The 27,297-nt window shown below is 49.6% G+C and overlaps 1 protein-coding gene across 3 annotated transcripts; it reads right to left on the bottom strand.

Annotated features, from left to right (window-relative positions):
- Positions 1-4,635: 4,635 nt before the first annotated feature.
- Positions 4,636-22,938, bottom strand: KLHL25 (kelch like family member 25). Of its 3 annotated transcripts, XM_041469110.1 has the most exons (5): positions 22,790-22,938; positions 18,901-19,005; positions 17,539-17,731; positions 10,920-12,750; positions 4,636-6,144 (listed from the first exon to the last, which is right to left on the bottom strand). In XM_041469110.1, exon 4 carries the CDS (start codon positions 12,731-12,733, stop codon positions 10,964-10,966), a length of 1,770 nt encoding a protein of 589 aa, XP_041325044.1. In that variant the 5' UTR covers positions 12,734-12,750; positions 17,539-17,731; positions 18,901-19,005; positions 22,790-22,938; the 3' UTR covers positions 4,636-6,144; positions 10,920-10,963. The 3 variants fall into 3 exon arrangements, with proteins under 3 accessions (XP_041325044.1, XP_041325042.1, XP_041325043.1); XM_041469108.1 differs by lacking the exon at positions 17,539-17,731; XM_041469109.1 differs by lacking the exons at positions 17,539-17,731; positions 18,901-19,005.
- Positions 22,939-27,297: the final 4,359 nt, after the last annotated feature.

Consider the following 27,297-nt stretch of genomic DNA (forward strand, 5'->3'; position numbering starts at 1 on the left):
GGATGAGCCTCTAAAAGGAGCATTGACAGGCACAGGAGAGGCTCTTTGGCAATATGGTTTAGTGATACCTTAAATATTTGCATTATCTACATTTCCCGTTCCCTGCCTTTGCTGGGTTCAGTCCTGGCACTGCCTTCAGGGACAGAAACTGGAGGTCTGGGAGGACACAGGTGCAAGCTGGGCTGGGGCTTGCAGACAGGCCACTCATTCATGGAGGGTTTATTAAGAGAAGGAAAGGCAAAACCCTAATTAGTGCAGTGAGTGAGTGAGATGCCTTGTGATCAGATACAAGGTGAATGGTAAAGTAATGACTTACCTTTGCCATTGAAGGCACCTGGGGCTTGTTAATTTGCTACAGGAATGTTAAATACGGTAAATGTCTTGATTTTTAGGAGGTTGAACCATGTAAAAATTAAGCAGCAAATGATATTTGACACTAGCAACTGATATGAGCACCCCCAGCTCTCTCAGGGTTGGGCAGACAGTGGATATCTTTTGTGTCTCCCCTAAAGCTGCCTTCACACCTCTTAAATCACCCCCAAACCAGGCTTTGCTCTCCTGCCTCTGTTCCAAGGATGCCCAAGGGTGCAGGTTCAGGATGGGCTCCCCAGCCCCATTCTCCTGCACTCTGGAGCTCCTCTGTGTGCCAGTACAGAGGGCACTTGTTTCCAGTCCCTTTATGGTCCATCCCTTTCCGATGCAGCTCAGCTGACAATTCCCAATCCCCCTGACCTCTCACCACAGCCTGGCGTCTCTCCCTCCGGCATCTCCAGATGCTCTTTCTTTCCCCTCTCCTCTCACCAAAGGGCTGCTTCTCACCAGTCGCATCTTTCCAGTGAGCCTAATTAGACAGGAGCCTAATTGGAGCCGAGCAGGAGCGGTGAGTCATTAGCAAAACCCTGTGGGAAGGCCGGGAGCAGCCGTGATCCCGGCGGGGCGGCAGCGTGGGCAGAGGGGCCGGAGGCAGCGGGAGCTCCGCTGGGTGCTGGGAAGCAGCCGTGGGGAAGCAGCTCCTGTCTGTGTGTGCGTGTGTAATTCCTCCAGACATGACCCAGAAATGGAGTGTTTACCCTCCTCCCTGCACCTGCCAGGGAGCTGAGCCGGCCCCAGTGCTGCTGGGCTGGCCTCAGGGCAAGGGGATGGCCGTCCATCCTACCCAACTGGGAAGGTAGAAACCAAAAGGGCTTTTCCTGGTGGCCCTTAGGCTTTTTTCTCCTTATTTGGTTTCTGCTCATCCCTTTTAACAACCAGCTATGCCCCACGATGGAGTGGAGCCAGCATCCTGGGGACTGGCTGCCTGCTGGGGCTGTAGGGAGAAGGAGTGGACAAGAGTGATGGCAGCAGTAAAGGGCAGAATTAAAATGTTTGCTTGGGATAAACTCACAGGACTGGGGATAGGTATGACGCCAGGAGTGAGAGACAGGTCTTTCTATCAGTCATTAAATCACATTCTGGCTCTACGTGCTTCTTCACAAGCACATGGTGCCATCCCGGCCTGGTCATGGACTGCGGTCCCCAGCCTCTGCTGGGAAAGGAAAGCTTCCCAGAAGAGACAGAACTGAAAACCCACAAATTACTTGATTCCTGAGCTCTGTAGTCCTCAGAGACTGTCAGGAAGAATGAAAGGACAAGTTGAGTAGCCAGGATCAGTCTTGAACCCTTCCCCCAAATTCATTTGGCGCGGGACACACAAACACAGAGGGGCCCTGTCTGTGAGCCGCAGCCCTCAGTGGTGCAGCGTGTGCTGGGGAGCGGGAAGTGAGATGTCCAGGCACTGACAGCATGAAAGCCAGGCTTTTTCCACCTAATTGGATCTGTTATTCAGCTGAGAAACACTGAATGGATTGGGTGGGCTCCGAGCTCGCAATTTCAGCGAGGAAGTCGGGACGTTGCGGCAAAGTAGGTCACAGTGCTGCAAAACAGGGTGATGGCTCTGCACAACAGCCCAGGATGTTAAATAAGGAGGTGGTGAAATGGAAAGAAAAGAGAGACTGTGAGGAGGGAAGAATAAATGAGCTCAGCCTTGGCTATTCATTCCCAGTGGGAGTGCCTGCTGCTGGCTCCCACCTTGGGGCCCCCAGCACCGCTGCCTGTGCCGGGAGGGCACCGGGATCCTGCTCTGCACTGGAGCAAGAGGGACTGGGCCCCGTTTAAACTCCCAGTTGTTGTGGGGAGCTGCGGGCAAGGGTTTCTCCTGCTCTTGCAAGCTTAACTCAAACGCTGCTTACGGAGCAGCGTTTCCATGCATGGCATTTCGTGAGCCTGGACGGTCTTCAGAGATTAAAACCTGTTTGGTTTATCCCAAGGGAAAGGGTGTGTGGGGAAACTGGAAAACAATTCCGTGTGGGATATACTGCAAGGAGAATGTGCAGTGCTGGGGCATTGATTAATGTGCAGGAGAAGATGACAAACCACGGACACGAGGAGTTAGTGGTCTGTGTGGACATGGATGAATTTGAAAACATGTTGGATACCTGGAAAAAAGTGCTCCTCTTCTCCAATTATGTGTTTAAGTACCAGACTCAGCCTCTGGAAGGATGTGGGGCTCCCTCAGACACCAGAGCTATTAAATCACCAGCTACTCTGCTTTTAATTGACTCTCATGACAAAGGGAGTGGGCTCAGATGATAATTCCCTGCAGGGCTTCATTGAAAAGCAGTGTTATTTCAAGGGCAGCTGGGGTCAGGCTAGGAAAATGCATATTTAAGACCCAATAAGGCACTATGAGTTTAATTTAAAGAAGACACAGGAGTATCAGCCTTTTGCATCCAGGGACGCTCAGCATGCTCAGGCCCTGGGGAAGGAGGTGTGATCATGCCTGGCTCCACCTCAAAGCATCTCCCTGCCCTCTCCTCCCAAGTGTTTTTTTGGAGTGAGAAGCACCCTGTTACTGAGCTGGGGAACTCAGGTGGAGGGAGCTCATGGGCAGGCTCCAGCCAGGGCCAGAGGATGGATGGAAAGGAGCTGTATCCTGCCTCAGTTCTCCCGTAGGATTGGGCCCTGCAAAACAAGGGAGGTGTGGGATGAGCCCCCCTGCTCCTCCAGGGATCTCCCTGCTGGGCTCCTGGCACTCCACGGGGAAGATGTCTGAGCTCCTGACACGCCACAGCAAGGGCTGGCTGTAGAGTGTGGGCTGGTTTCCCAGGAGCCTGGGAACACACAACTCCAGCACCACCACCAGACAGGACTCTTTCCTAAGTGCTCAGTCCCAGACAAAGATGAGCCTGACCTGCTGAGATGGCAAAAAAGCTCTTTCAAAAAGGAAAACAAATCACATTTACATTTCTACCCCTGTACCTCCCATTTAAATGCCAGCCCAGCTCTGGCTGTAGCTTTTTTCTGTTACATCCACTCCTATCTCCTGCTCCCCCTCTTATTCTGTTGCTGCTAACCAAGAAACCTTTGTATTTCTCATTATTTCTAATTCCATAGCAACAGGTCGCTGCTGTCACAGCAGCTGCTGATTGCTTTTGAATTGTCTCTCAGGCAAGCTCCAGAATAAATACAAAAGAGCAGGTCCCTGCATGGCTCATATCAAAGCAAGCCTATTGCAAAGCCTCCCCAGCTGCTATTTAAAGTCCCAGAGTCGCATATAAAACCTGAATCAACAAAACTATAGGGGATTTCATTCACCTCCCCCCCTCCTTTTTTCCCCCTCTCCTGCTCATCAAACAGTAATTTCTACCCTGAATTGGTTTCCCAAAGGGGTCTTTAATGAGCTTTTTCTGTGGAGCCTTACACTCATATCTACCCAGCTCACGTCAGCTAATGCTGCTGCCCACCCAGCTCCTGCAGGCAAGGGGACAGGTTCCGTTTCCTTTGCAGCTCAGAAAATCAGGCTCCAAATCCCTTTGAGACCCTAACACCCATAGGAAGTTTTGCTTCCCAAGCCAAACAGCCCCTGCTACAAAAGGAGGAGGCATTTGCCTGGTGCCGATTCGCTGCTCTGAGCAATGCTCCCACAATCCCAGCCCTGAGCACAGCTGGAGCTGCTGGTCTTGTAGGGAGGGAAAACCCTCCCAGAGTGTTCCCAGAGCACTCATCTCCCTGTGCCTCTGTGTGCTCCTCTGGGATGGGGAGAGATGCACACGAAGAGGAGCGTGGAAAGGAGCTCCAGCTGGAAAGTGCATCTCTCCTGTCTAAAGGCCCCTTTCTTGGGAGCTGCAGCAGCCAAGAGAAGGCAAATAAGGAAAACAGAAGCATGAATTCTTCTTGTCTTCCTTAGAAATTACTGGCTTTCCCTGCAGGAGTATGGCTGTGTCTGCGCTGGGCCTCTCAACCTATTTGGCAGGTGCTATTAGAACTGCAGACTTGCAAGTTCTGAAACCATGGCATGGATGAGCTGAGTGAGAGCAGCTGTAGAACAGAGAGCCACATGATGTCCCCAGGACATGAGGAGCCCTGGATTTAATTCCCAGATCTACCATTAACCTTGGACAAGACACTTGACATTGTGCCTCAGTTTCCCAAGCACTGAAGCAATAATAATTACAGCTGGGTTGGTTGCTTTGGAGACTGTTTGTGAACCACCCCACGGAGCGCCAACCCTGTTATTAGTCCTCGGCCCTGTTATTAGACCTAAATCCAACTTTTGAATGAAGACTCCTGTGAAAAACACACAAACAGTTTCCCAGATCATCATTTTTATTAAAGTTCACAAGCAGCTGAAGGGGAAAAAAAAAAAAAAAGAAAAAAGCCTAGAAGATGTAAATAAACGTCATGCAGCTCATGGCAGACTGGCTGTGCGGAACGTGTGTTCTTCCCGGCAGTGACGGCACCCACTGCTCCAAAAAGACCTCTGCTGTTTGAAGCTGTGTCAAGGCTTTTCATGGCATTGCATCATTCAGCTGGCCAGGCTACAGCCCAGCCTCATCCAGGGGAGAGAGGCAAGCCTGGAGAAGCTGGAGATCTGCTGTGCAGGGAAGCAGGATGCTGGGGCAGTGCAGGACCAGTCCTCGGCAGTGGCCAGTCAGGAGCTGCATCCCTGTACTGACAGCTGAAATCCACGTGCCTTCCTCCACAGCAAAATGAGGAATGGCTCGGGCTGACAGCTCTTGGATGCATAATCCCAAACACAGTTGGCAGCCAGCGTGCGTGGATAACCTGGGGCAGCCTCAGCCCAGCCGCTGGCAGGCACCACGCCGTCAGAAATGCTCACATCTCTCCAGGGGGAAGCCAGGGTGTGGGGTGCAGCAGGAAGGAGGGGGATCTCTCCCCAGCCCACCCTGCAATGCTACCCTAATCCTCTTGCTCTCCCTCCGAGGCCTTGCTGGAGCCAAGTTGCCCCTTCCCAAGGCATGAGCGTTCCCCACTGCACCCTTTTTTCTGCTCCTTTGCTAATGAGAGCCTCACCCACGCGCAGGGAAGCTCAGCAGACCGGCTCTGAGCATGCAGTGGGCTTTATCTGGGGAATATCTCGGCAGTGGTGCTGCTGCCTTGGCACACTAACAGAGCCCTGTGCTCTTCCCAGCAGCTGTGTGTGGGGAGCTACCCGGCCTCTGACCAAATCAGAGCAGAGAAGAAAGAGGGGAAAAAAATTTAAAAGGCCCAAAGTACAAACCAAAAGGCATCTGCCCTGTTTTGTCACAGTACGTGGTGCTGCTGGCAGCCATCCCAAGCTCCTATGTTTTAATATTTCAATAGCCTTTGTCTCTATGAAATAACCAGAGGATGGGGAGAGCCAGATGCTCTCACCTTATTCCCTTTAACAAACACTTCCAAGTCACCCAAGCAGCAAGTACTGCCAACGGCAAGTTCACTGCCTTAGAGAAAAACATATTAATATCTCTTAACCCCCCCAGCTGAGTAACAAAAAGGGCTACCCAGCCATGTTTGCTGAGGGATGCAGCCTCCACCTCCACAGCCCTATTGGTCCAGAGGAGCCCACAAAGCCATCCCTGTGCCCAGCCCAGCAAGGCAGTGCTCTCGGCTCCATCCCTGCACAGTGACCAGTGGTGGGGCTGGGTAGCCCTTGGTGACCCCCTGGTGTGATGCTGGCGGTGGGGCTTCAGCTGTGCCTCCCACTCCTGGTGTCAGGAAGGGATGTGGAAGTTGCCTCGGAGTCCTGTGCGGGAGGACAGGAGGCTCTCGGTCACTGTGATGGCTCCAGCCGCAAGAGAGGGGACATGGATGTGACTCTGGCATCTGGGGAAGGAAACAGAAAGCTCATTAACTGGTGTGATGCTCAGCTCAGCCCACACAGGGCACTCACTGGGTAACCCCCACCCCGACTCCCTGAGGTGGGTGGAGGTGGAAAGCAGCTGGTTTCTTTAGGAATTGGGGTGTCCTTTGCTTGTGCAGGACAGGAGAGGGGGTCTTCAGCTGGGGAGGGCTCAGAGCCAGGTAGCAAACTTCAGTGGACATGATAAGGGAATGAAAAATTGAGGGATAAGTTTTCGCTCTCTTTTTTTTTTTAGGGCAGAGAGGAGGGCCCAAAACCTGGAACAGACAAAACAAAAAGACCCTTTTTCTCTTTTTCCACAGGTTCCTCCAAAAACATCCGTATCACTGACATTTCCAAGGGGTTGATTAATACAGTCTGGGGCCAAGCTCAGACTGCACATGTTTCCATCTGCCCAGGGTTAGGAAAAGCCTGATTTTCATCGACTTTCCTCCCCAGGCCAGCCACTCCCTTCCAACACTGCCTGATAAACTGGCTTCAGAGACAACCAGCCACATGGAAAGAGCAGCAGCAGCAGAAAAACTGCAATCCCTGTTTATCCGGCCTCCCTATTATACACATGCAAATGGATTTCCCTAGGAGCCACCGGGAGAAACCAGCTGTGACTCGGTTCCAGGAATTCCAGCAGGTTGCAAGCAACCACCCACCCCAGCAGCACACAGGTGAGCAGCAGCCTCTAGGAGACAGGAGATATCCTGAGTTGTTTTTGGTTTTTTTTGGCTATTCTTTGCAGGTACACAGGTCTTGGCATGGGAAGGCGAGCAGGGCTTCGTGGATGGAGCTGGGAATGATGCATGCTGCAAGGTGAAAGCACGTGGGAGCCACACCAGGCAGCTGTAAAAGTGTCTTTGCAAAAGGCTTGTTATCTAAGCTGTAATATAATAACCAGGAAATATAATAACCAGGAAAAGCCATGGAACTGACCCAATTCCTAGTGTGAGTGCAGTGTTGGAATACAGCTCAGGGCCTGGCATGCGGCCTAAATCTTTGCAGGAGCTCTGGGGCCAAAGTTCAGATTTCAGGTGCCAGAACAGCCTCAAAACCCTTCAGCCTCAGTCACTCAGTGCCCAGCAAAGGCAGGCACCAGCTGCTGGTGCCACCCTCAGCCCTCACAGGAACTAAGCACACACCAAGGAGCTCCAGTGGAAACCAAAAAATCAGCTCTGAGCTTCTGATGTGCCCCAGGAATCAGTCCCTGAGCAGTGCCCAGCCACCAGCCTCTGCTCCCTACAGTGAACACTGTGAGGAGGGTTCTGTAAGAACTAAAAATCATCTGATTAGAAACTTCTGGGCAGGGGAAGCCCTGGCTCCTTGATGCTTGGGTTGTCGTGTTTGTTTGCAGATGGGAACTCCGACATCTCCACCTCAGGAGAGCATTTGAGGCTCAGGAGGCAGCACAGAGGGATGCAGTGACTCCCCTTTCCAATTCACCTTCCCTGGCTGGACCATAAAATCTGAAATCACACCCATCTGTGACTCTGCCCCGTGAAAATGAGAGTGTCACATAGGACAGATAGTGTGGAGAAGCCACTTTAATGTGGAGACAGGCAGGTTGGAGAACCTGTTCTTGGTGCTGTCTGAAGTCACCTCTGGGGAGGGGTTGAGTTGTCCCCATCAACTGTCTCTGCACAGCTCTGTGACAAACCACCCACCACCCTCCCCTGGGCTGGGCTGTGCTGGTCCTTATCAACACAGAGTCTTTATCAGCCCAGTGCTCATTTGTCATGTTTTGCCTCCCCTATGGCTCCACCACCTCGGGTGGGAGGGGATGAGGCTTTCACATTTCATACTGCTAATCACACTTGATCCCTGGAATTAACTGTGGGCAATAAGCACTAAATTAATGTCACACGGCCTCCTTGGCAGCAGGGCTGGGACCTCTGCTGAAACGTGTCCCTGCTCTGTCTGGGAAGGACGAAGGCCGTGCCCTCGAGGAAGCATTTCCAGCTGATCAGTTTTATGCTTCACGGGAAAAGCAGGCTGGGTGGTTTATGACCAACATTTGTCAGGACAGACTATTTGGTTTTCAGGGACCAGTTTATGGGCAGGAGGTTGTTTTTTCCATGAGGACAAAGTACTGTCTCCTGCCATGTGGTTGCCCAGGTCTTTTTCCACCAGCCCACCTTGCTCTGCTCCTGAGTTTTTCCAGGTGAGGACAGGCAGTTCCATAGGAAACTGGGCAGGTGCTGGCCAGCCTGCCTTCTGAGCATCCCTACTTGAAGAAGGATCCCATAAGGACCAAATCAGCTGTTTGAGCAGAGACCTCTCCATGGTGGGGTCTGCAAACCAAAAAACCCCTTGGCCAGACCTGCAATAGGACAATGGGGTGAACTGGATCATAGGATCCTACAGCCAGTTACCCCAGCTCCCAAGCCCAGTTTTTCACAGCCAGGACAGGCAAGGCAGGCACATGGGATGTGGCTGGCTGCAGTGTGGGCAGCATGTCCACATCAGGGATATTCACTCACTAAATGAAACAAAACTTACTGAAAAAAAAAAAAAAAACCCACTCTAGAAAAACCACGTGGACAGACATTCTTTCTGGCAAGAGCTTGCATGTATTTTAAATAGTTCTTTTAACCGAAGACTGGAGGCAGAGCCAAAAAAGCACATAAAACCCTCACACAGTGACTTTTCACCAGTTTTATTTGCAGTTTCTAGTTTTCTGTGCCTGTGTCAGGCTCCCAATTACAGGGGGGAAAGAAGTATCAATACAACCCCCACAAAGCTATTTACTAGGTCTGAACAACCCAAAAACAGTAGGGAGGAAAAAGGAAAATAACATCACTGTGACTTTGATGACTGTTTCTTATTCAGTGGCTGAGGAATCGACTCCCATCTCAAACTACCCCCTACTCCTACTCCCAGCCATGTGGCTGGTGTTGAGCTTTAATATTCAGACGCATCTGCTACCAGAGAAAATTAACTGTCAGCTCTAGGATGGCTCTTAAAGGGAGGCCCCATTGACCTGAGCTGAAAATGATGGAGTCCTCACAGTCTTCACTGCAATATTTAATAGCCGAGTGACAGTTAATTAGATTACTGAGCCACTGTGACAGATGCTAGGCAACGCCTGAGGAGGAGAATTTGGAAAGGCCATTATCTTACAGTGTTGAGAACACTTTAAGGTCTCATTTTAACCCTTTCCACTCTTGCCCTGTCCTCATGGTGGTCCAACCCATGTTAAAAACCAGCTGTTTCACAAAGGCCAGAGTAATGCCCTGGGTGATTTTTTTCCCGCCTGAGAAAAGCAGGTGGTCGAGTTGGGCTAATCCCTGGCTGAGGTGCCAGGAACTCCTCCTTGGTTTCCATCTGGCATCAAAAAAGATGATCACTGGGAGGTGCCAGCAATTTCACCCGCTGGGCGATTCCCAGGTGCACCAACCACACCAAGTGGAAAGCAGGGAAGTGAGAGGGTGTTAGAGGGTTTGGGCAGCATTCCTTCTTGCCTGTATTAAGTGAAGTGGATTTTGATGAGTCTGAGGAAGAATTTCCCTCCCCGCAGTCCCCACTTTCCAAATAAAACTGTAAGTGAAGCTTGTCAATCCCACACCCATAGTGAGGGTTTCCCAGCTCCTTCAGCTGGCTGGGATGTAGGCTGCAACCACCAAAGCAGGGCTGTGTGTGCTGCTGGCCCTGAGAAACCTGCACACTGAGCTAGCAGACGTGTTACTGACTTCCTGGGAAGGTGATGCTATCTAAGTGCTGCCTGTATCACTATCTGCTTTCACAATGCAAGTTCAGAAGAGTTTTTGGGCTTTGCCAGGCCAGCTGCATCTCAGCACAGGTTGGTGAGGACATGCAGAGCCCTGTGGAGCCACACTGACAACCAGAATGGCAACAAAACACCCCACTGGGGAGGAGAGAGGAGGAACCAGAAACCCTGTCCCAGGGGCACTGCAGGAGAACCTTCCCTGAGCAAGAGAAAACCGGAGCGCCAGAATGAGACACAACATCATGGGTTTCCACCAACTTTCTTATTCTCACACAACCCAAAACACTGATAAACACATTCTTCTTCTGGTTACAAAACCCCTTCCCTCCCACTCAAGTCTGACACAGAAGTCTCAGAAGTACTGATTTAACAAGCAACTGTTTGGATGATAAATAAACACCAAGACCATCAAATGCACCATGGCTTCTGCGCTTTTGCTTCTGCTACCCACTGAAATGTAAATAGAGAGCATAAAAAGAGAACCAGGATTTGCTGGCATTCCAAGGGTCACTTGCCTACATATTCATCAGTTCTAAATACATCACCCAGAAAATCAGCAAAAATATCAAACTACTAAGACATTCCAAAGCACTTGTTGCCCTGGTATCTCTCAGGAGTCACAAGTGTTTTTAGGAACCTTAACTCCCTTAAATGCATGGGAACAGGATGTATTCCATGGTGAGAGCAGGTGTGGACTCATCTGCCCATCCACCCCCCACCAGAAGGGTGAGGCTGGTACATCCAGCTGCCTTGGAGCCGAGGGAGAGGAGCCCCAACCATCTACGCAGATGTATCTCTTAAGATACTGGGAGGATCATCTGGAAATAAGAGAACGCTTGTAACTATCTAGACTTAAGACTAGAGCACTGCTGAGCTGGTTATTCTTTCCTGGCTCTACAACCCGCTTTTAAACATTCCCTTCTTATAAAATTACTTCACGAGCACCTGTGGCTTCAGCATGGTGTGTGGAGATACAATTGAGGCAAGATGGTAATTTTTAATTTAAGAGGAGGAGATCCTTACCTTCACTGACCTCCTGGAAACAAGCCCCCAGGCCCTGCCCCTCATCACGAGGGCAAGTGCTTCCAGGTGCTGACAAAAGCTGTGGGGATGAGCGAGTAAGGCACCGTGGTGATACAGTTCCACGTGTCTGACATAGGGTCATAGCAGTCCAGCGTTTTGCACCTCTGAGTGCCAAAGTACCCTCCTACCACATAGAGTTTATTGCCCGAGGCCAGGGCGTGGCAGGACATGCGCTTGGCCGTCATGTCCCCGATGCGTGTCCACTGGTCCGTCTCGCAGTCGAAGCGGTAGGCGGAGGCTGCCGTGAACTCTGTGTCTCCTCCCATGATGAAAATCTGGCTGCCCAGGACAGCGGCCGCCGTGTAGCGCCAGGGCTGCGGGCACTCGGCTTTGATCATCCATCGGTTCTCAGCTGGATCGTAGCACTGGACTTTGGATACCATGTCTCGGTGGATGCTGGTCCCACCGAAGACAAAGAGCTTCAGCCTGGCGCTCACCACCGCGGCGTTGCTCACTCCGTCTCTCAACGGAGCCACCATCATCCACTTGTTGGATATGGGGTCGTACTTCTCTACTTGCTTCAAGGAAACTGAAGGAGACGCAGGGAAGACTCCAGCTACTGCAGTGTGTCCACCAACCACATACAGGCAGTTTTCCAATTCAGCTGAGCCATGCCCAAACCGAGCGATTAACATTGGGGCAGCTTTGGACCATTCCTCATGCACGGTGTCATAAACCCAAACATCTTTGGAGACTCCGTTCTCTGAGCCCCTGCCTCCAGTGATGTACACTTTGCAGCCAATGGCACAGGCACTAAACTCCTTCCGTGGACTTGGCAGGTCTGCTTTGGGAATTATTTCCTTTGCTTTGTGATCCACTTGGTAGATCTTATCACACATGAAGGTTTGTCCTCCCAGGATCAGCAAGGTGTGCCCAGCTTTGCGAGGCCTGGCACAGAGGCTGGTGACCACCCCATCATTCTGAAGGATCTTCTTCTTGCACTGAATAGCTTCATCCAGGACAAGCTTGTTCCTTTCATCCACCATGATCAAGTCTTCGCAAGCCAAGGCTTCCTTGAGGCATTCAGAAGGAAGCAAAGCCAGACGAACATTCCTCAGAAGTTCTGGGAGATAAGCCTTCCGCTCATCCAGATCGTATTTCACCCACTGCATGACAGCCTTAAAGACCTTTTCTTCATCCTCAATTTCCAGCTCATCACTGGAGATGAGGTCCAGCAAAGTGTCCTTGGAAAGATTGTTGAAGTCCTCACTCTTGTGAACAGTCTCAAAGTTGACCAGGCACATCCTCCAGGAGAGCTCATAGAGCCGCCGGCACTGATGAGCATCCGAGAGCAGCATCATGCCCAGGCAGTTGGAAGGGTAGAGGTTCTTCTCCAGGAACTCAGCAGCTGCATCTCGGACATCGTGGAACTGCAGCATGTCCCCAGCCTCCAGGAGGGACTCAGCATTCTCCTCGTTGATAATGATCCGAGAGGAGTAAGCAAAGTCCAGCAGCAGCTCCAGCACCTCCGGGTGGAGGCTGTCATGGAAGTTCACCTCGTCATCCAGGCTCTCCCGGAGGCCGTTGCTGAACATGGCCTCGAAGTACCTGCTGGAGGCAGCCAGCACTGCCCGGTGGCACGGGAACGACCTGTTCCCTGCCCAGAGGGTGACATCGGTGAACATGCAGTGCTTGCGCAGGGTGTTCAGGTGGGACAGGACGCAGTCCGGGTGGGAGGCCTTGTGAAAAAGCAAGATGTTCATGGAGCCGGTGCTGGTGCGTGATTTACGGTTCTCGTGGACGCTGACGGACATGGTGGCACAGCTCTTGCCTGCAGGGAGACAAATGGAGAAACTTATTCCCTTGTCCTGACTGATATAAAGCATGGAGAACACATGCATTAGTTATCCAACCCTGGTACACTGCCAGTGGATCTCAAAGCTCCAGGTGACATCCCTGTGGCTCCTGCTCCGTGGCTGCTCCTGCACCCTTGCATCCTCCAAACAATTTAACTCAGACTGAGCAGTGTGAGAAAGCAGAGTGGGGTGAAGGGGGAAATTCTGCTTTGGTTTCAACAAAGGAGCAACAAAGTGAGGCAATCAAACCCCAAAGTTGGTGTAGATTGTTTCAACAGCCCCAGAGGGTATTGGCAAACCGCAGAAGAGTTATTTTTCCTTAGAAAACAGTATAGAGAGAGCAGACTATCCAGGATAAAGGGCATTGGTCTGTTCTTGGCTCAGCAGAAATTATGTTTGGATTCTGATTTTCATGTAGATTACTGCAGGTTTAGGAAAAGCAACTGCTACAGGTTTTATTTACAAAATATTTAATTACCAGCAGAAGCCAAAAGTTTGAACTGATTTTACCAAACCCATTTGTTGCACTTTTTGATTACAAAACTCACCAGACACCTCATGTGACTTAAACATTTTTCAGGACAGATTCTATTCAGAATAAGACAAAAGAAAGACATAAATAATGTTTTTTTACCAGACAGGCAGAATCAAACACAAGGCTTTTATTAGCTACTATTTCACTTAAGTGCTACCTGATACCAATCCTTGCCTGTGGAAGAAAACCCCTTTGGACTAATCAAATTAATACTACCTAGATGATAAAATCCAAGTAATTTACTCCAAAATACTTTAGCCAGCTGTATTTTGCTTCCCATGTAACTAAAGCAGACAGACAGACACACATGCACAGCCCTCTCTTACAGGAGAAAGTTAATACAGAACTCGTCCCAAGGTTTGAAAAATGAACCTGAAAAAAATCAAAATGGGGTCAACCTTCACTCCAGTCACTGAATTGTTTAGACAAGGCAGTTGGGGGAGGCTTTTTAGATGGGTTCTTTTTGTTAATGTTGGTTGGATGGGTTATTTTTTAAACTTGCTCTTCACAAGCTGAGATTTCTCAAGGGTCTCTCCAGCCTGCAAACACAAGATCCGCAGACGAGCCCAGTCCTCCCCGGCTAGCACTGGGGTCTTGGAGGAAACCACAAAATGCTGAGAGAATGGCCACCACACTCCCAGGCTGCTGGCAGGTCACAGCCTTGACCTGGCAGTGACCTGGAGCTGCTCAACCCTCCCACACTCCATGGGTGGATGACCTCAGGAGGAGGCAGATGGCCAGATAAGTTGCCTGACTCAGGCTCTGCTCATGAGCTTCCTGCCCCTGCTTCTCCAGCACCTCCAAGAGAGTCTGAATTAGACAAACAGCTGTGGGCATGCTGCTCCTTCCCCACCCGCTGTCAAGAGTTATTGTGGTTGGTCTTCTCAAGGCCTCACTCATTCCTCAGGGCTGTGTCACAGTCCAGGGAGAAGTCCCTGTGCTTCTCCATGCAGAAACAACAGCTTGCCCAAGCAGCCACAAGTCCTGCTCAGCCTCCGAGTGAGGGCAGGAACACTGATGTGGGTAGTCAGGTGGGATATGTCCATATCCATGGCCTAAACTCTGGCAGCCTGGGATAGAGGCTGACAAGCTCATTTCACTCGTGACTGGAGGCTGTGCAGAACCAGGGCTCCAAAACGGGAAGGAAAATGCCATTACGGAACAGCACTATGAAGTGCATCTGAAGGAAATGTTTCCAACATCTACACCCAGCGTAGGAACAACACTAATTTAAGGGGTTATTTGGAATCCCATGTCAATGCCGAAGTGAGGAATACAAATGAAACATTTATGAGCCTGCTAAAAGCTATTGATTTGGTTCCTATTCCTACAACCTCAGAAACCACCCTGCCACTGCTACGACTTTCTTTTCTCACAGCTCAGGTCAACTATTTAGTGTTAACCTTTGATTTGCTTATGCACAAAAAAAAAGAAGCAATTTATATAGGATAGCTATGGAAACAAACACAGAGACTGCAGAAAGGCAGCAATGATTTTTCTGACACTAAGATTAAAAGCACCTACTCAGAGTGGAAGGAGCAAGTAATTTAGAAATTGAAATGTCTATATAAAAGCTGCAGCAATGCCATTTTTTATATATACATACACACACAAAAGGACACATACATATATCACACATGTGCACACACACACACACATATATATTTCAAATCTCAGGCTTCCAGCATCAAATATCTATCCCAGAGAACTTGGAGGCAAATAATATTTTTATCTTACATGTATTGAAAAATATCCAGGGAATAAATTGGCAGTCCAGTTCCCAGCACTGCTCTTTCTATCATGTTCACTACAGGCACCAACTGACTCCCAGCACAGCTGGAATTCTGATAGCTGAAGAGGCCACAGTGACAGCCCCTTCACTTGGCCTCTCCTGAGTGGGGTTATGACACTGGCTGTCACCGGTCACAGACAAGCAGGGCTAGACAGACCATTAAACTGAAACTAAAGCAGCCCCTGAACTCTGGGGTGCAGCCATCTCACCAGAAAGCCTTGCTTGTGGTTTTCAGTAACAGCCAGTTTTTCTGAGGGCTTCCTGGATCCTGCCATAGCTGGGCACAAGCAGCAAAGTGGCAGACACTAATCCTTCCCCTCATAACCTCCCCTCACTGCATGCCTCAGTCTACCAGAGACCGTGGCATCATCTCACCCATATCAGACAGAAACTGCAGGCAGCAGCTTCTTCATCTGGCAGGTTTCTTCCAAAATGTTGCAGCTGACAAACCTCAGAAGCCTGTAGGCAAAGTGTCTTCTACAGTTTCACGATGTGCACAGAAGTGCTTCGATTTGAGCCATGTTTAACTTCAGCCATGAGCAGGCTGGACCTGTGACATGTGCACTTCTCTGAAGCAGATGCATGCAGAGCACAACTTGGGCCCTACCACACTCCTTTCTCCCTCACCCAACTACTGAGCTAAACAGAAAAAGCAGAACCACTCTGAATGAGGAGTACTTCACACAAAGCAACCTGTCAGTGGCCCTTGCCAAGCTCCCACCTGCTCTGTGAGAGCCTGGGGGTTATCAGAGCTCCCAGCTGTATCTTCCATCATGCAGGAAGCTGCTGTGGAACAGCCATGTCAATGGGAACAGCAGAAGGCACGACCTGAACAAACTGGGGCTTGAATTTCTCCACGCTGCATTCATTTCTTTTCCCTCGAAAGGCAGTTATTGAAAAAATAAGTATCTACTGCATAACCTTTTAAAGGGATCTTACTGCACACAGAGGCAGATAATAATCCTTCTTCCATATGGATGAGGGCAGAGGGGCATCAGCTTTTTGACAGCTATCCAATGCTGTCTGCTGGCTGAAGTATTCCCCTGGCTGTCTGCAGCCTTTGTGCAGCCAGGATGGGAAAGACAGGTTTTTTCCAGCAGAGCAAGATAAGGTTGCTTTGAAAATCCTTCCCCTCATCCAGACAGGGCAGACAGCAATCCTGAAAGAGGGAAGGAGTTGGCTCAAGAAAAAAAGACCCCTCAAATCTCAGCTCATGAAGAAAACGCCCCAGCAGTCTCTCTGGACAGGACAAAGCTTGCAAAGAGAACAAGGGGAAAAACAAAAGCAGAGAGCTGGCCAAACTCCCCACATGAAGAACCACAGCTCTCCTGTCCGGGTGCCTTTTGCTTCCTACAAATCACACTCCAGAGAGGACTTTCCCTCCCAGGATGATGGGTCACCCTTCCAGAGCCCTGCGGAATGGTCCTTTAGGAGAACCTCAGGAGACACTCTACCACCTCTTCAAAAATCCAAGTGCCTCTTAGACAGATACTTTGAAGCTGTATCAGGCCCTGTCCCCAGTCACAAAAGAACTGCATGTGAGAGGACAGCTCAGGAAGGCTATTGATACATGAACTATAATTAGCCAGGCTTGGGGTTCCCCCTCAATCTCAAACCAAGGAGCTCTCCACAAATCTCCAATTTCATTCACTACCTGCAGGGAATCACCAGCTGAGATCCTGCTTGCTTTCAAGAGGACAAGATTTGAGAGTGATTAATATGCTCCCCAGTGGGACTTCAGGGAATCAAGAATAAATTCTGCTTAGAAGAGCAAAACCACAGGATTTATGAATGCTCTCCCAAGATCATAAGGCTGGCTAAACACCAACAAAGGCCCCAAATCCCATGATCCAAAACTGGCACTTTCTGTTTTGCCCATGAGAGAAGCAGCAAGCAGAACACATTTCTTTTTGCTCCACTCAACCATGAACTATTTAAAGCTGTAAATAAGTAAATAAATAAGGAGGAAGGTTCCTTGCTGGCTCAGCTCAGAAGACCTGGATGAAGCTGCTCAAACTACAGCAGAGTTTAATTCCCAAGAAGCCATATGGGCCCTGTATGCATGGGCTGTACTACAACATACAGACACTCCTTCCAAATCAGAGCAGACCCACCTGGAATGGCCAGAGACAGCCGGCATAAGATTCATCTTTATTTGCTCTCCATCTCACAATATCAACCCTGTCGGGTGAAACACTGTCTTAAACTCAGTCAAAGTTTAACTTCTCTCTGAAAGCGGTGGCATCAATTCTCTTTTAATTAGTAATGTGCCTGCTCCCTCATCCCAAATATCTGTACCTTTCCAGTGCTCTCATGGATTCCACCACCTGGTGCTTAGACCAGCAGCATTATCCCAGGCCAAAATTACTGCTATAGAACCAATTTCTCCCTTTTTACTGCAGAGAGTAGCAAAGTAGAAATAGAAAAGTCACCTACTGTGTTGTCTTCACAGGGAAGAGCTCCTTGCAAAACTGCTTAGGAGAAAGAGCAGTGAGGCAACACGCTGTCAAACACAGAGCCAGATACAGCTGTGTTTCAGATGCAATTTCCCAGCACTGGAGACCATCAAAAGGTTTGAGCAAGGGGATCTGTTACATGCAGGCATTCACGTACTCAGAGGCAGCTTGAGCTTCAAAAGCAGAAAAAACCAAAAGAAAACAGGAAAGGATGGTGGGGGAGAGACACAAAAAACAAGAAAGGGGAAGGAACAAATGTGAAGATGTTTTCTGATGATTTTCCTGTCCTTGCATAACACAACAGACTATCAGGCACACAGCTTGGAGCTGCTTGAAATGCTCAACACTAATAATGCTCTTCTGTCAAGAGTGCTTGAGATGAAAGGAATTAAAATTGCACCTGGCATTTAGTGCAGCACCACACTTGCTGAGTGTGGAGCTTGGGCTGCTGCCAGGCGGGCAGCACGGGACCTTCACTACATCATCTCCCAGGCATGCCCTCTGCTCTGTCCACAGTGTGCCTGCATGCAGACTTTGCTCCCTTACAGGTTGGGTTCATCTCCAGCCATTCCAGTGAATTTAGTGGTTTGCCTGTGTCAGCCAAATTTGTTCCTGTTCTCTTCAGGATGACTAACACAGCAAAGATGCAACTGGGATTTTGCAGGCTGGAATTCAGACAACGTAACTGCTGTGAATCAGAGGGTATCACTCTGGATTTACCCTTCCTGACAAACTCTTGATGTTTCACCAGATTTGCAAATAGGCAAACAAAGGAAAGGCAGCTGACTCCATCCCCCCAGTGCAGAATTTTTGATCCTGCCCCAACCTTTGAGAATGGGAAGCATCCTTATCATTTCTTCTCATTTTCTCACTTCCTAGTCTAGCCTGTACATCCTAGACAGAAAACAGAGAGACCATGTGAAAGGCTCCTTCTGTTGGCTCAGACAGAAACTGGGAGGTTTTCCAAGCCCAATTCTGTAGGCTCCAGGAATCAGATTGTCTGGAGAAGATCCGGGTACATATCTGAACATTCTGAAATTCAGTCTCAGAAACTCAGTCTGAGTTTCATATCCCACTCATATTCTCATATCCCATCCTCAGCAGTACCCACCATTCCTCCCTTTAAACCCATGCCCCACTCTGAGCCTACAGCCACCACAAGAATTTACTAAATGCCACTTAGTTGAGAGAAAATCAGAACATTATTGCCAAGCTGAACCAATTAGTGAGATTCTTGTTTTGCCTCACAAAAGCACTGGTAAAAGGAGCTGTAGTGCCTCGAATCTATGACATGCACTCATTTGAGTCAAAGGAAACTGTGCTCCAACCCCAATAAAAATACCTGTAGGAAATCCTCTTTGCATGCAATTCATGCAGTTCTATTTGCAAATCAGGTACTGGACTTGCTACTCTGCAGCTGAGATATCCAAAAAGCTTCTTGAGCGACCTGTGACACAATCAAATAAAGCTCATGTTCACCACTAAGCACACTGGCTTTGCTGCTCCTGGGAATACCACGCCCTCCTACAACCACTACCCAAATTGGGATAAATAATGCTTTTAGCCACAGTCCAGGCTCCAGACAATAGCTTTTCATTGCTACGCCTTAACCCCAGCGGATCTTTTCAGAGCCTGTGATTCATTTCAGAGCCTGTGGTGGGGTTTTGTCCTTCCTGCTGCCCTCCAGCTCTGCTTGTGAATACACCCCATTCTGCCAGATCAATCACAGGCGCTTTGCAAGGTGAATGGGGGGCTGCAGAGGAGGCAAGCGAGTTCACAATCCCCTCTTCCAAATTATACCAAAAAGGTTCCAGAATGGAAACAGTCTACTTAATTGCAGTACCTACCCCAGCCCCATCTGGGCAGGATAAAGTCCTTTTCAAGCAAGCCAAACTTGCTAATGTGCTGCAAAGGCAAAAGGCCTTTGGTACTTCAAACACAGAGGAACCACATGCCACTTCCCAGGGAGAGTTTAGGAGATGAGATGTGGTATACATCAAATTAATGCCAGAATAACCACAGCAGCTGCTGACTCCAGAGATCTTATTCAGATCCTCCCACTCTCCCAGCTCTGAGGCTGGCAGAGCTGAGTGCTCCAGTGGTCTGGCTGACCAAAAGCCCTGTCACGGATGCTCACACCAAACAGGTCTGTCTGCCTGCCTGCTGTCAGGGCAGGATTTCAATTTTGGGCCTGGCCAGTTAAGCTGGAGTTTTGTTTTGCCTTCCCCACTCCCCTGCCAGGCAGGAGATCATGGTACAACTGCCAGGTTTGGTTTGCTCATTTGCAATTCTGGCTGGAGTTCAGAGCCATGGAGATGGGAGGCCCTCACGCCTCCTGAATGGATTAGCCCCTCCTGCTGCTGGGTACGGGGGACTTCCATTCCCAACTGGAATGCAAGGCATCGGCAGATATTGAAGGATCTCGGGCTGCAAGACAGGGCATTGCTTATTGCCCTCTGGCTCTGGACAGAAGGAACAAAAAACCTCTGATTTTTCCATTTTGGTACTCACACAGCATCAAACCATGCATTCAGCTTGCAAGTTCTGCGCCACTGTGGCATCCCTGCAGCAGCCCAGGCTGCCCCAGGCATCCTGCACACACTGCAAGCAGACCAGAGTGATTGCCAGTGTGGTACAGTAATAAATTTGCCTCACCACAATGTGACAGGCTATCATATAAAACTGGTAGTCTTTGCAAAGCCTAATGGTCAGCAAGTAGACAGTGGTTATGGGACATGCAGCATTCCCAGGCTCAAGTAATGGGGGAAAGACAGAGCTGTCTGTTCTGGCTGGAGTGATACTAATAGTCACTGCAGGGATATAAAGCTGATAAGCCAAGACAGAGCGATGTGATGGTGGTTAAAGGTCAGGCCAGGGGGCTTGGGGTGGCTTGTTACAGCTAAATGCTTCCCAGCCAGCATCCCTGCAACCACTGCTTTCAGCAATGCCAGCTCCACTCACTGCAATTCAACTACAGCAGGTGGAAGAGGGGTGTAAATCCAGCCCTCCTGTCTAGTGCTGACAGGGCTCCAAAGCTGCCCCTTCCACAGTCCCTGAGCACAGCGTGGCTGCCACGGCCACCCTGGGCCAGCTCTGCCTGTCCTGCCCCACCTGCTCAGGGCCAAGCCAAGGCACTGCTCAATGCTCTTTTGTAATGCTGCCATCTCCATCCGCACCTCGCAACCCTGCCTGTCCTCTCCCACCTCCACGGATGGCCACATCCTGCCCTTCCTGTTTCACTCCTCCACCTCCTAAACATTGCCTAAAACTTCCCCTGTCTGCTAAGAAGGACCTGAACTCCTACAGACTTTGAAAACGATTGGTCACTGCCATAGGAACAAAAATGCTATCATAATTCACATGTGCATATGTACACACAGATATGCGTGCACACACACACCTTATCTCCATACCAGACCAAGTCCAGCACTCCCTCCAGAGCCAGAAGAACCACCTTATGGATCAGACTCATGCTCATTTTCACACACTTGGAATACATGCTATGCAATATCTTGTCATCTGTCCCCAAGCTGTTGCCTTCACAAATTTATTTTGCCTTGTTCCTTCAGTCAAACCATCTTCAACTGGCCTGAACTCAAAAGAACATCTGAGACACCAACCTCCCTGCTTGAGTTACTTGAGCCTGCCCCAAACACAGCACAAGAGGATACCACACTCTGCACACATGCTGAGGCAGGAGGACTTCAGATAACAATCCTGAAATACTTGAGAAAATGAACAAGAAAGGAATGGGAAATTTAAGTTCTTCAGTGCTGAAGCTGCTTACAGTCTCCCATCTCCACATTATGGTGCAATTCTGCAGCAATTTTCACTCTGCTTTTGAGAATCTTGTGCCACCCCACACCTTCCTGCTGCAGAGCAGACTTCCACCTAAGCCTCCTCCCCAAGTGCTTTACTTGGGCTTATCACAAAGATAAGCCAGAGCAGATGGCTGGGGTTAAAGACACAAAAGAGACAAAATATGTTTTCAGATAAGATTTGATTCGCAGCAGAAAACAAGACAGGAAAACAGAGAGGCCCCAGAAAGGATCCTATAGCATTAAGGAGCCAGACTGTTTGAGAGATGGACAGAGAGCAGAACACAGAGGAGAACTCAGGAGCAGAGATGAGAAAGCAGAGAGCTCAGAACTCTGGATGGAGACTGTCACCAGGGCAGCTGAGCCAACAGCAGCAGCTGGCCACCACCAGAACACATGGGCTGTGTTACACATCTCGGGTTGCTCCTAAGGTAACTTCAATAAAAACAAGTGTCACAAGATGCAGGAAGGAAGAAGGAAAAACATGGGAAATTGTCAAAGTATAAAGGTTGCAGAGCTGCTTGTTTTTTTCTTGTGGTGCTGGATCTGTCCTGGAGAGGAAGAGGTACTTTTGGAGGAAGGCTACAAAATCCCACAGCACCCTGGCTGAGGAAATCACTCCAGCAGATCACAAGAGAGCACAGGCAGAGATTGCCAGGAAAGGAAAACAGAGCAGTCATGACACTTGGACTCTCCACTGGAATAGTATGAGACATTCAGCTGTCTGCCTATGCAAAGCTGAGGGCAGATTTTCCAAGCACTGGTCTGGCTGGTCTAAGCCCCCTACCCCAACAATCACAAGTGGAGAGATAAAGAAAATAAAGACAAAACAAATTTAGGAAACCCAACTACCAAGCAGGCTTTTAACTTTTTTAAATGCAAAGGGGCCTGTGAGGACAGGAAGAGGAGGAAGAACTATTTTTCTCCTCTGTCAGCTCAGCTCAGTCACTCACACAAACCCGCTCACTTCTCTAGACAGGCTTGTTCAAACTGATTTAATACTGATTTCATCAGAGGCCATGGAAGTTGTCTCCCTTGGAGCACAGTTTTGAGATATACATATATAGAGACGAAAGAGGAGAAGGAAAAAAAGCAAAGCAAAAAGCAATGTTACCTGACTTTCTAATTCATGAAATTAATAGCTGGTTTCATATTTATTGATTTTTTTTTTTTTTTTTTTTTTTTTTTTGCTTTAGAAGTGAAAAGACCTTCCTCACCCTATACCTTTTCCTGCCGCTTCCTGCCTATGGAACACAATGCTCCAAAGCCCCAGCGAGCCCCGGGCCGGTCCCGGGGGCAGCACGCAGGGTCCCTCCCGTCGGGGGCCGGCACATCCCCGCCCCCGCGGCTCAGAACCCCAGCAAGCCCAGTGCCCGGAGGGGATCTGCCCAGATCTGGGGGGAAAACACTCACCGTCGCTTGGCCGAGCCGAAATCCCCGTGAGCAGCGAAGCCCCCAGCGCGGGGTGGCAGGGACGCAGAGATCGGCGCTGGAGCGCGGAGCGAGCGCGGAGCGGGCCCGGCGCGGCCCCGCGCACAATGTACCCGCCGGGCGGGCCCGGCCGCGCGTGGGACCGCGGGGGCGGGGCCGCCCGCCGCCACTTTCACCAATCAGCGAGCGCTCATTCCGTGACGTGTAATTCCGCCACGCCCCCTGTGAGGGAAGCGACCAATAGGAGGGCGGGAGGGCGGTTTGTGGGTGGGGTGAGCCGAGCCGTCGGTCCCGGCTGTGAGGGCCGCCTTCTGCCGGGCCGGCCCTGGCGAGCTGCGGCCGCTCGGTGCGGGCCGTGCGCCGGTTGCTGCGGGGCTCCCCGGGGGAACGGCCCGCGCTGCGCTTCGCTCCCCTGTGGAGGCAGCCCTGGCAGGAACCCGTCCCCCTGTGCCCCGGCTCTTGCCCCCGCAGCCAGCGCGCCGCCGGGCCCCCCGCGTGTCCCGCAGGATGGGCGCCCCGCGGAGCGATGTCCCTGCGTGTCACTCACTCGCTCGCTCGCTCGCCCACGGCACGCCCGCGCCGGTGGCGGCACAGGGAAAGTCAGCAAAACCCGGCTGAAATTCAGGCAGATGTGGAAATGGCCGGGCTCAGCAGAATTTCGGTGCGTGGGGGATGTGAAGGTCAGCAGGCCCACCCGCTGCCTGCGGGGAGCCCGGGGTCGGACAGAGACCGGCCGGGGCCGTGCCCCGCGCGGGGACCACCCGCGGCTCGGTGCCGTCATCTGGAAGGAGTGGGGGGACGTGGCAGTGTGGGCTGAAGCTGGAAAAAAACCCCGCTCATTTAGAAACAATATTTTTCAAAGCAATAACATTTTCGCGTAACACAAGAGCAGCTGGAAGCAGCAGTGCCTCTGATCCCACCCGTGTTTTCCAACCCCTGCTCTGGAGTGAGGCACAGCAGGTAACTGCGGACCTGCCCTGTGGAATAATTTCACTGTGAGTGGCTGTGCCTTCCCTGGGGTTTGTGGAACGCTTCATCTACCAGAGGAAAAAAAAAAAAAAAAAAAAAAAGTGGAAGCTTTCTTTGGTTTCACAAATTTTAAATACACAGAGGAGGCAGGAAAAAGCTGTTCAGTATCTTCTCCCACGACCCCATTTCTCCAGGGCCCTACTCCCTATACACAGTCACAAATGTTCAGTAATAAGAGACAAGTGAAAAACTAACAGCTCTGTTAAGTGTATCTCCCCAGCTAATGGCTGGATGGGAATATCCAAAATGTGCTGAAACTCCCATATGCTTAGGGATGTACTGTTTGAGGGTTGCTCCTTCCAACCCAGTGAAGGAAATCTCCCCAGCTTGCCCACTGAAGTTACTTGCCACTGCTTGTCCCGGTGACAAGCGGTGGTTACTCCATTGAAGTGCTGCCTGCATCACCAATTTTGCACGGTGTGGGCATGGGAGGAGGTGGAAGGTTGCTGCTATGGGGATATATTGAAACAGAAGTTCCCATAAGTACAAAATACAGTCCTTTCTTCACAGCTTGAGACAGAAGGTCAGCTACAGCTGGCACAGGCTGTGCATGGTAAATAACAAAGTACACTGAAGATGTTGAACTGTATCGAATTCCTGTTTTTTTTTTTTTTTTGATCTGTGTTGTTCCAGGTCATTGCAGTTTAACTCTTAGGGTGCTGCTGCCTTTCCAGCCACAAGCCCAGCTACTCTTTGAGGAGGCTGAAAACAGTCTGGGAGCCTGCTAATAACTTTAATGAGCTGCTCAGGAAGACAACAGGGATTTGTGCAATAGGTGGGTGTGGTAGCATCCTGAATACATCTGTAAAACAACAAAAGCATAAAAGTCACAATTGATTTTCCCTATTCCTGCTGCGTTCCACCCAGCTGTTCCCAAGTATGAAGGAGCTGGGGAGAAAATCAAGGTCACATTTCTTAATTCCAAGCCATTTTCAGAGTGTTACTACAAAAGGCAAACACTGTCAGAGGAAGCTGTGTGTGAACCCAGACTGTCGTCTGCAACCTGGCAGGCAGAATTCTGGCAGCTGCCTGTCCTGGGGGCACACAAAGCTCAGGAGAGCTCCCTGCAAAACTCTGCCTGAAAAGACTTCAAAACCGTGATGTCTATCACTGATCTCCACCCACCAGCTTCTGAGCTGGAGCTCTCACTACTCTGTCTGGGGCAGAGCTAAACAGAGGGCAGTCCCAGGAAACTCTGCAGGAAACATCCTGAGCTGCAGCAATGCACACATCTGGTGTCAAGATGCTCAGCCTGATGGGATTAGGATATTTGCTTTTGTTCCAAGGCAGCAGCAGAAGGCCAGATATGGGTGGCAGTGATGGGCACACCAGACACACAGACTGGCAACCTGCTCCTTGCTGTGAAGGAGATGCAGAGACAGCTGAGAAGGCAGGGGCAGCACAATAGGAATGCTTAGCAGAAAAGGAAAAAAAACTGGCAGACATTTAAAAATGTTTTTAAGTCTCTTCCTAAAGAGGATTTAAGAATGAGGCGTATGTAGGGGAAAGAAGCTTAATTTATGATGAATGTTAATACCAGCTCCTTACATATGGTACTGGCCTTAGGCATCCCTGAGGGTTTTTGAGGGACTAGTGCTGTGGTTATGATTTCAGTGTATAGGGGAAACTCTCTTGCATTATTAAACAAATCATTCTCTGCATTGGCTTATGGTTTGATGTAAGTGATGCATAGTTGATGTCAGCCAGCTGGGGAGATAGGATTCTGCAACTTGTTGGCATTTTGAGAATAAGTTGTAAAACTGCTGACTGAGATCCCTTCCCTCATCATGAACCATCAGAATTAAACTTTTTTAAATTTAGGGGAAAAAAAAAACCCCAACCCCAAAGTTTTAAATAATAGCATTTACCCTTTGGCTATATTTGTTTAGCATAACATTCATTATGATGGAAAATGTAAACATTTGCAAAGTTAAGCATTTGATTTGACTACAGAAAACTGTTCTGTTTGTTATAGAAATCAGCACTAATTGCCTGGTTCCCATTAAATCCTCACTTTCCCAAAAATGGAGAGTCAAAAGATTTACCCTAGCCAGAATTCACTAGCTGGCCTTACCCATTTATATCATGGAGCTGGATCTCCTGATGTAGCTGACTAAGTAGGTGATGTTCATCAAAGTAGGAGGGATAAAATCTGGCCCACAAACCACGCTGACTTCCTTGCATCTATTTCTGTTTTTCCCTGAACATTCCCATCCTACAACACCCTGCTCTCCACTGGGTTTAATAATAAAATTAGTGGTTTTTCCTCTAGGTCACTGTTTCCAGTCCATGACAGGTCATGCCACAACCAGCTAATGGCTGCTAAGTGGTCTGTGTGAAATTAGTTTAGTGGGTCTCCAGCCAGAAGCCAGCTGACAGATGCCCAAAAATCAGTTCTCCAGTTGGCTTCCTCATTGGCAGTCATGGCAGGTTGGTCAAGGCCATGCAAATTCAGCAATTCCCTGGGGCCAGGAACAGAGACAAGGTTGGTTGCAAACACTTTCCTCTCTTGTGAGTGCCAAAAGTCTCTAGAGAAGGTCACAGCACAATGCTGAGTGCCAGTGCCTGAGGACCTTGCTGTCACCCATAATTCAGCTCTCCAGGGAGCTGGTGGTATCAAAGGCAGGAAAAGCTGCTGAAGACTCCCTGCAGAGGCAGCCCTGACTTCAAGGAGAGGGTGCAAAGTGGTTGTGGGAGTCTTGATGGAAGGTTTCACCCTTTGGCTAGTCCTGCACAGGAGGGCAAGATGCAGAGCTGCCAGCCAGACTAAACCAATTTAGCATTCCCTGCAGTAACAATATAAATCCAATCTCCCTCCCTCTCCGCCTTTTCCTCCTGATGCCAAATTTAAACAACCTCACTTTTTTTTGGCAGCAGGAAACTTCACAATTAAATATAGAAGCAGAGCACACTTTGGGATGGAACTTCCAGCCAGGGAACAACAGATGGCATTGTTTGCTGGGCTGGAAAAGCTGCATCTGCTCCTAGAAAAAATGCTAATCGGGGCTTAATTGGGCATTCAGAGGGAACCGTGTCCCATCCCCAGGACAATGGCCATGTGTACATGATCCTGAAAAATACAGGGAAGAAGTTACAAAATCATCAAAAATCCTCACTGGGCCAAGTCCAAATTTGGCACATAATGTAATAGGGTATCCCAGAGACTTTCCCTGTGCTGAAATCCATCCAAGCCGCTCAAAATAAAAATGTAGTTGTCAAAGACTTGTTTTATTTCCTTTGCAAGTGGTCAGTGATTTTGTTTTCAGTTTCAAAGCAAATCATTCCAGCCTAACACTGGAATCAGATCTGGCAGCTCTCTGACTCGCTGAGGTGTGACAAGATTAAAGGGTAGCTGAGATCTTATAGCAAGTACTGCAAATGGGGATAGAAGAGTTAGAAAGATGAAAAACAGGATCCCTCTATAGAAACATGAAGAGGAGGATGGTGGAAAATGTCCCCTA

This window comes from Pyrgilauda ruficollis, unplaced genomic scaffold, assembly GCF_017590135.1.
Source record: "Pyrgilauda ruficollis isolate IOZ18807 unplaced genomic scaffold, ASM1759013v1 scaffold23, whole genome shotgun sequence".
NCBI lineage: Eukaryota > Metazoa > Chordata > Aves > Passeriformes > Passeridae > Pyrgilauda > Pyrgilauda ruficollis.

Coding starts and splice junctions, on each gene's coding strand:
- KLHL25 (XM_041469108.1), bottom strand. CDS start 18,931: ATGAATTGCATGCAAAGAGGATTTCCTACAG. Junction 12,751..18,900: donor GCAAAGAGGATTTCCTACAG/GTATTTTTATTG, acceptor GTCTCCCTGCAG/GCAAGAGCTGTGCCACCATG.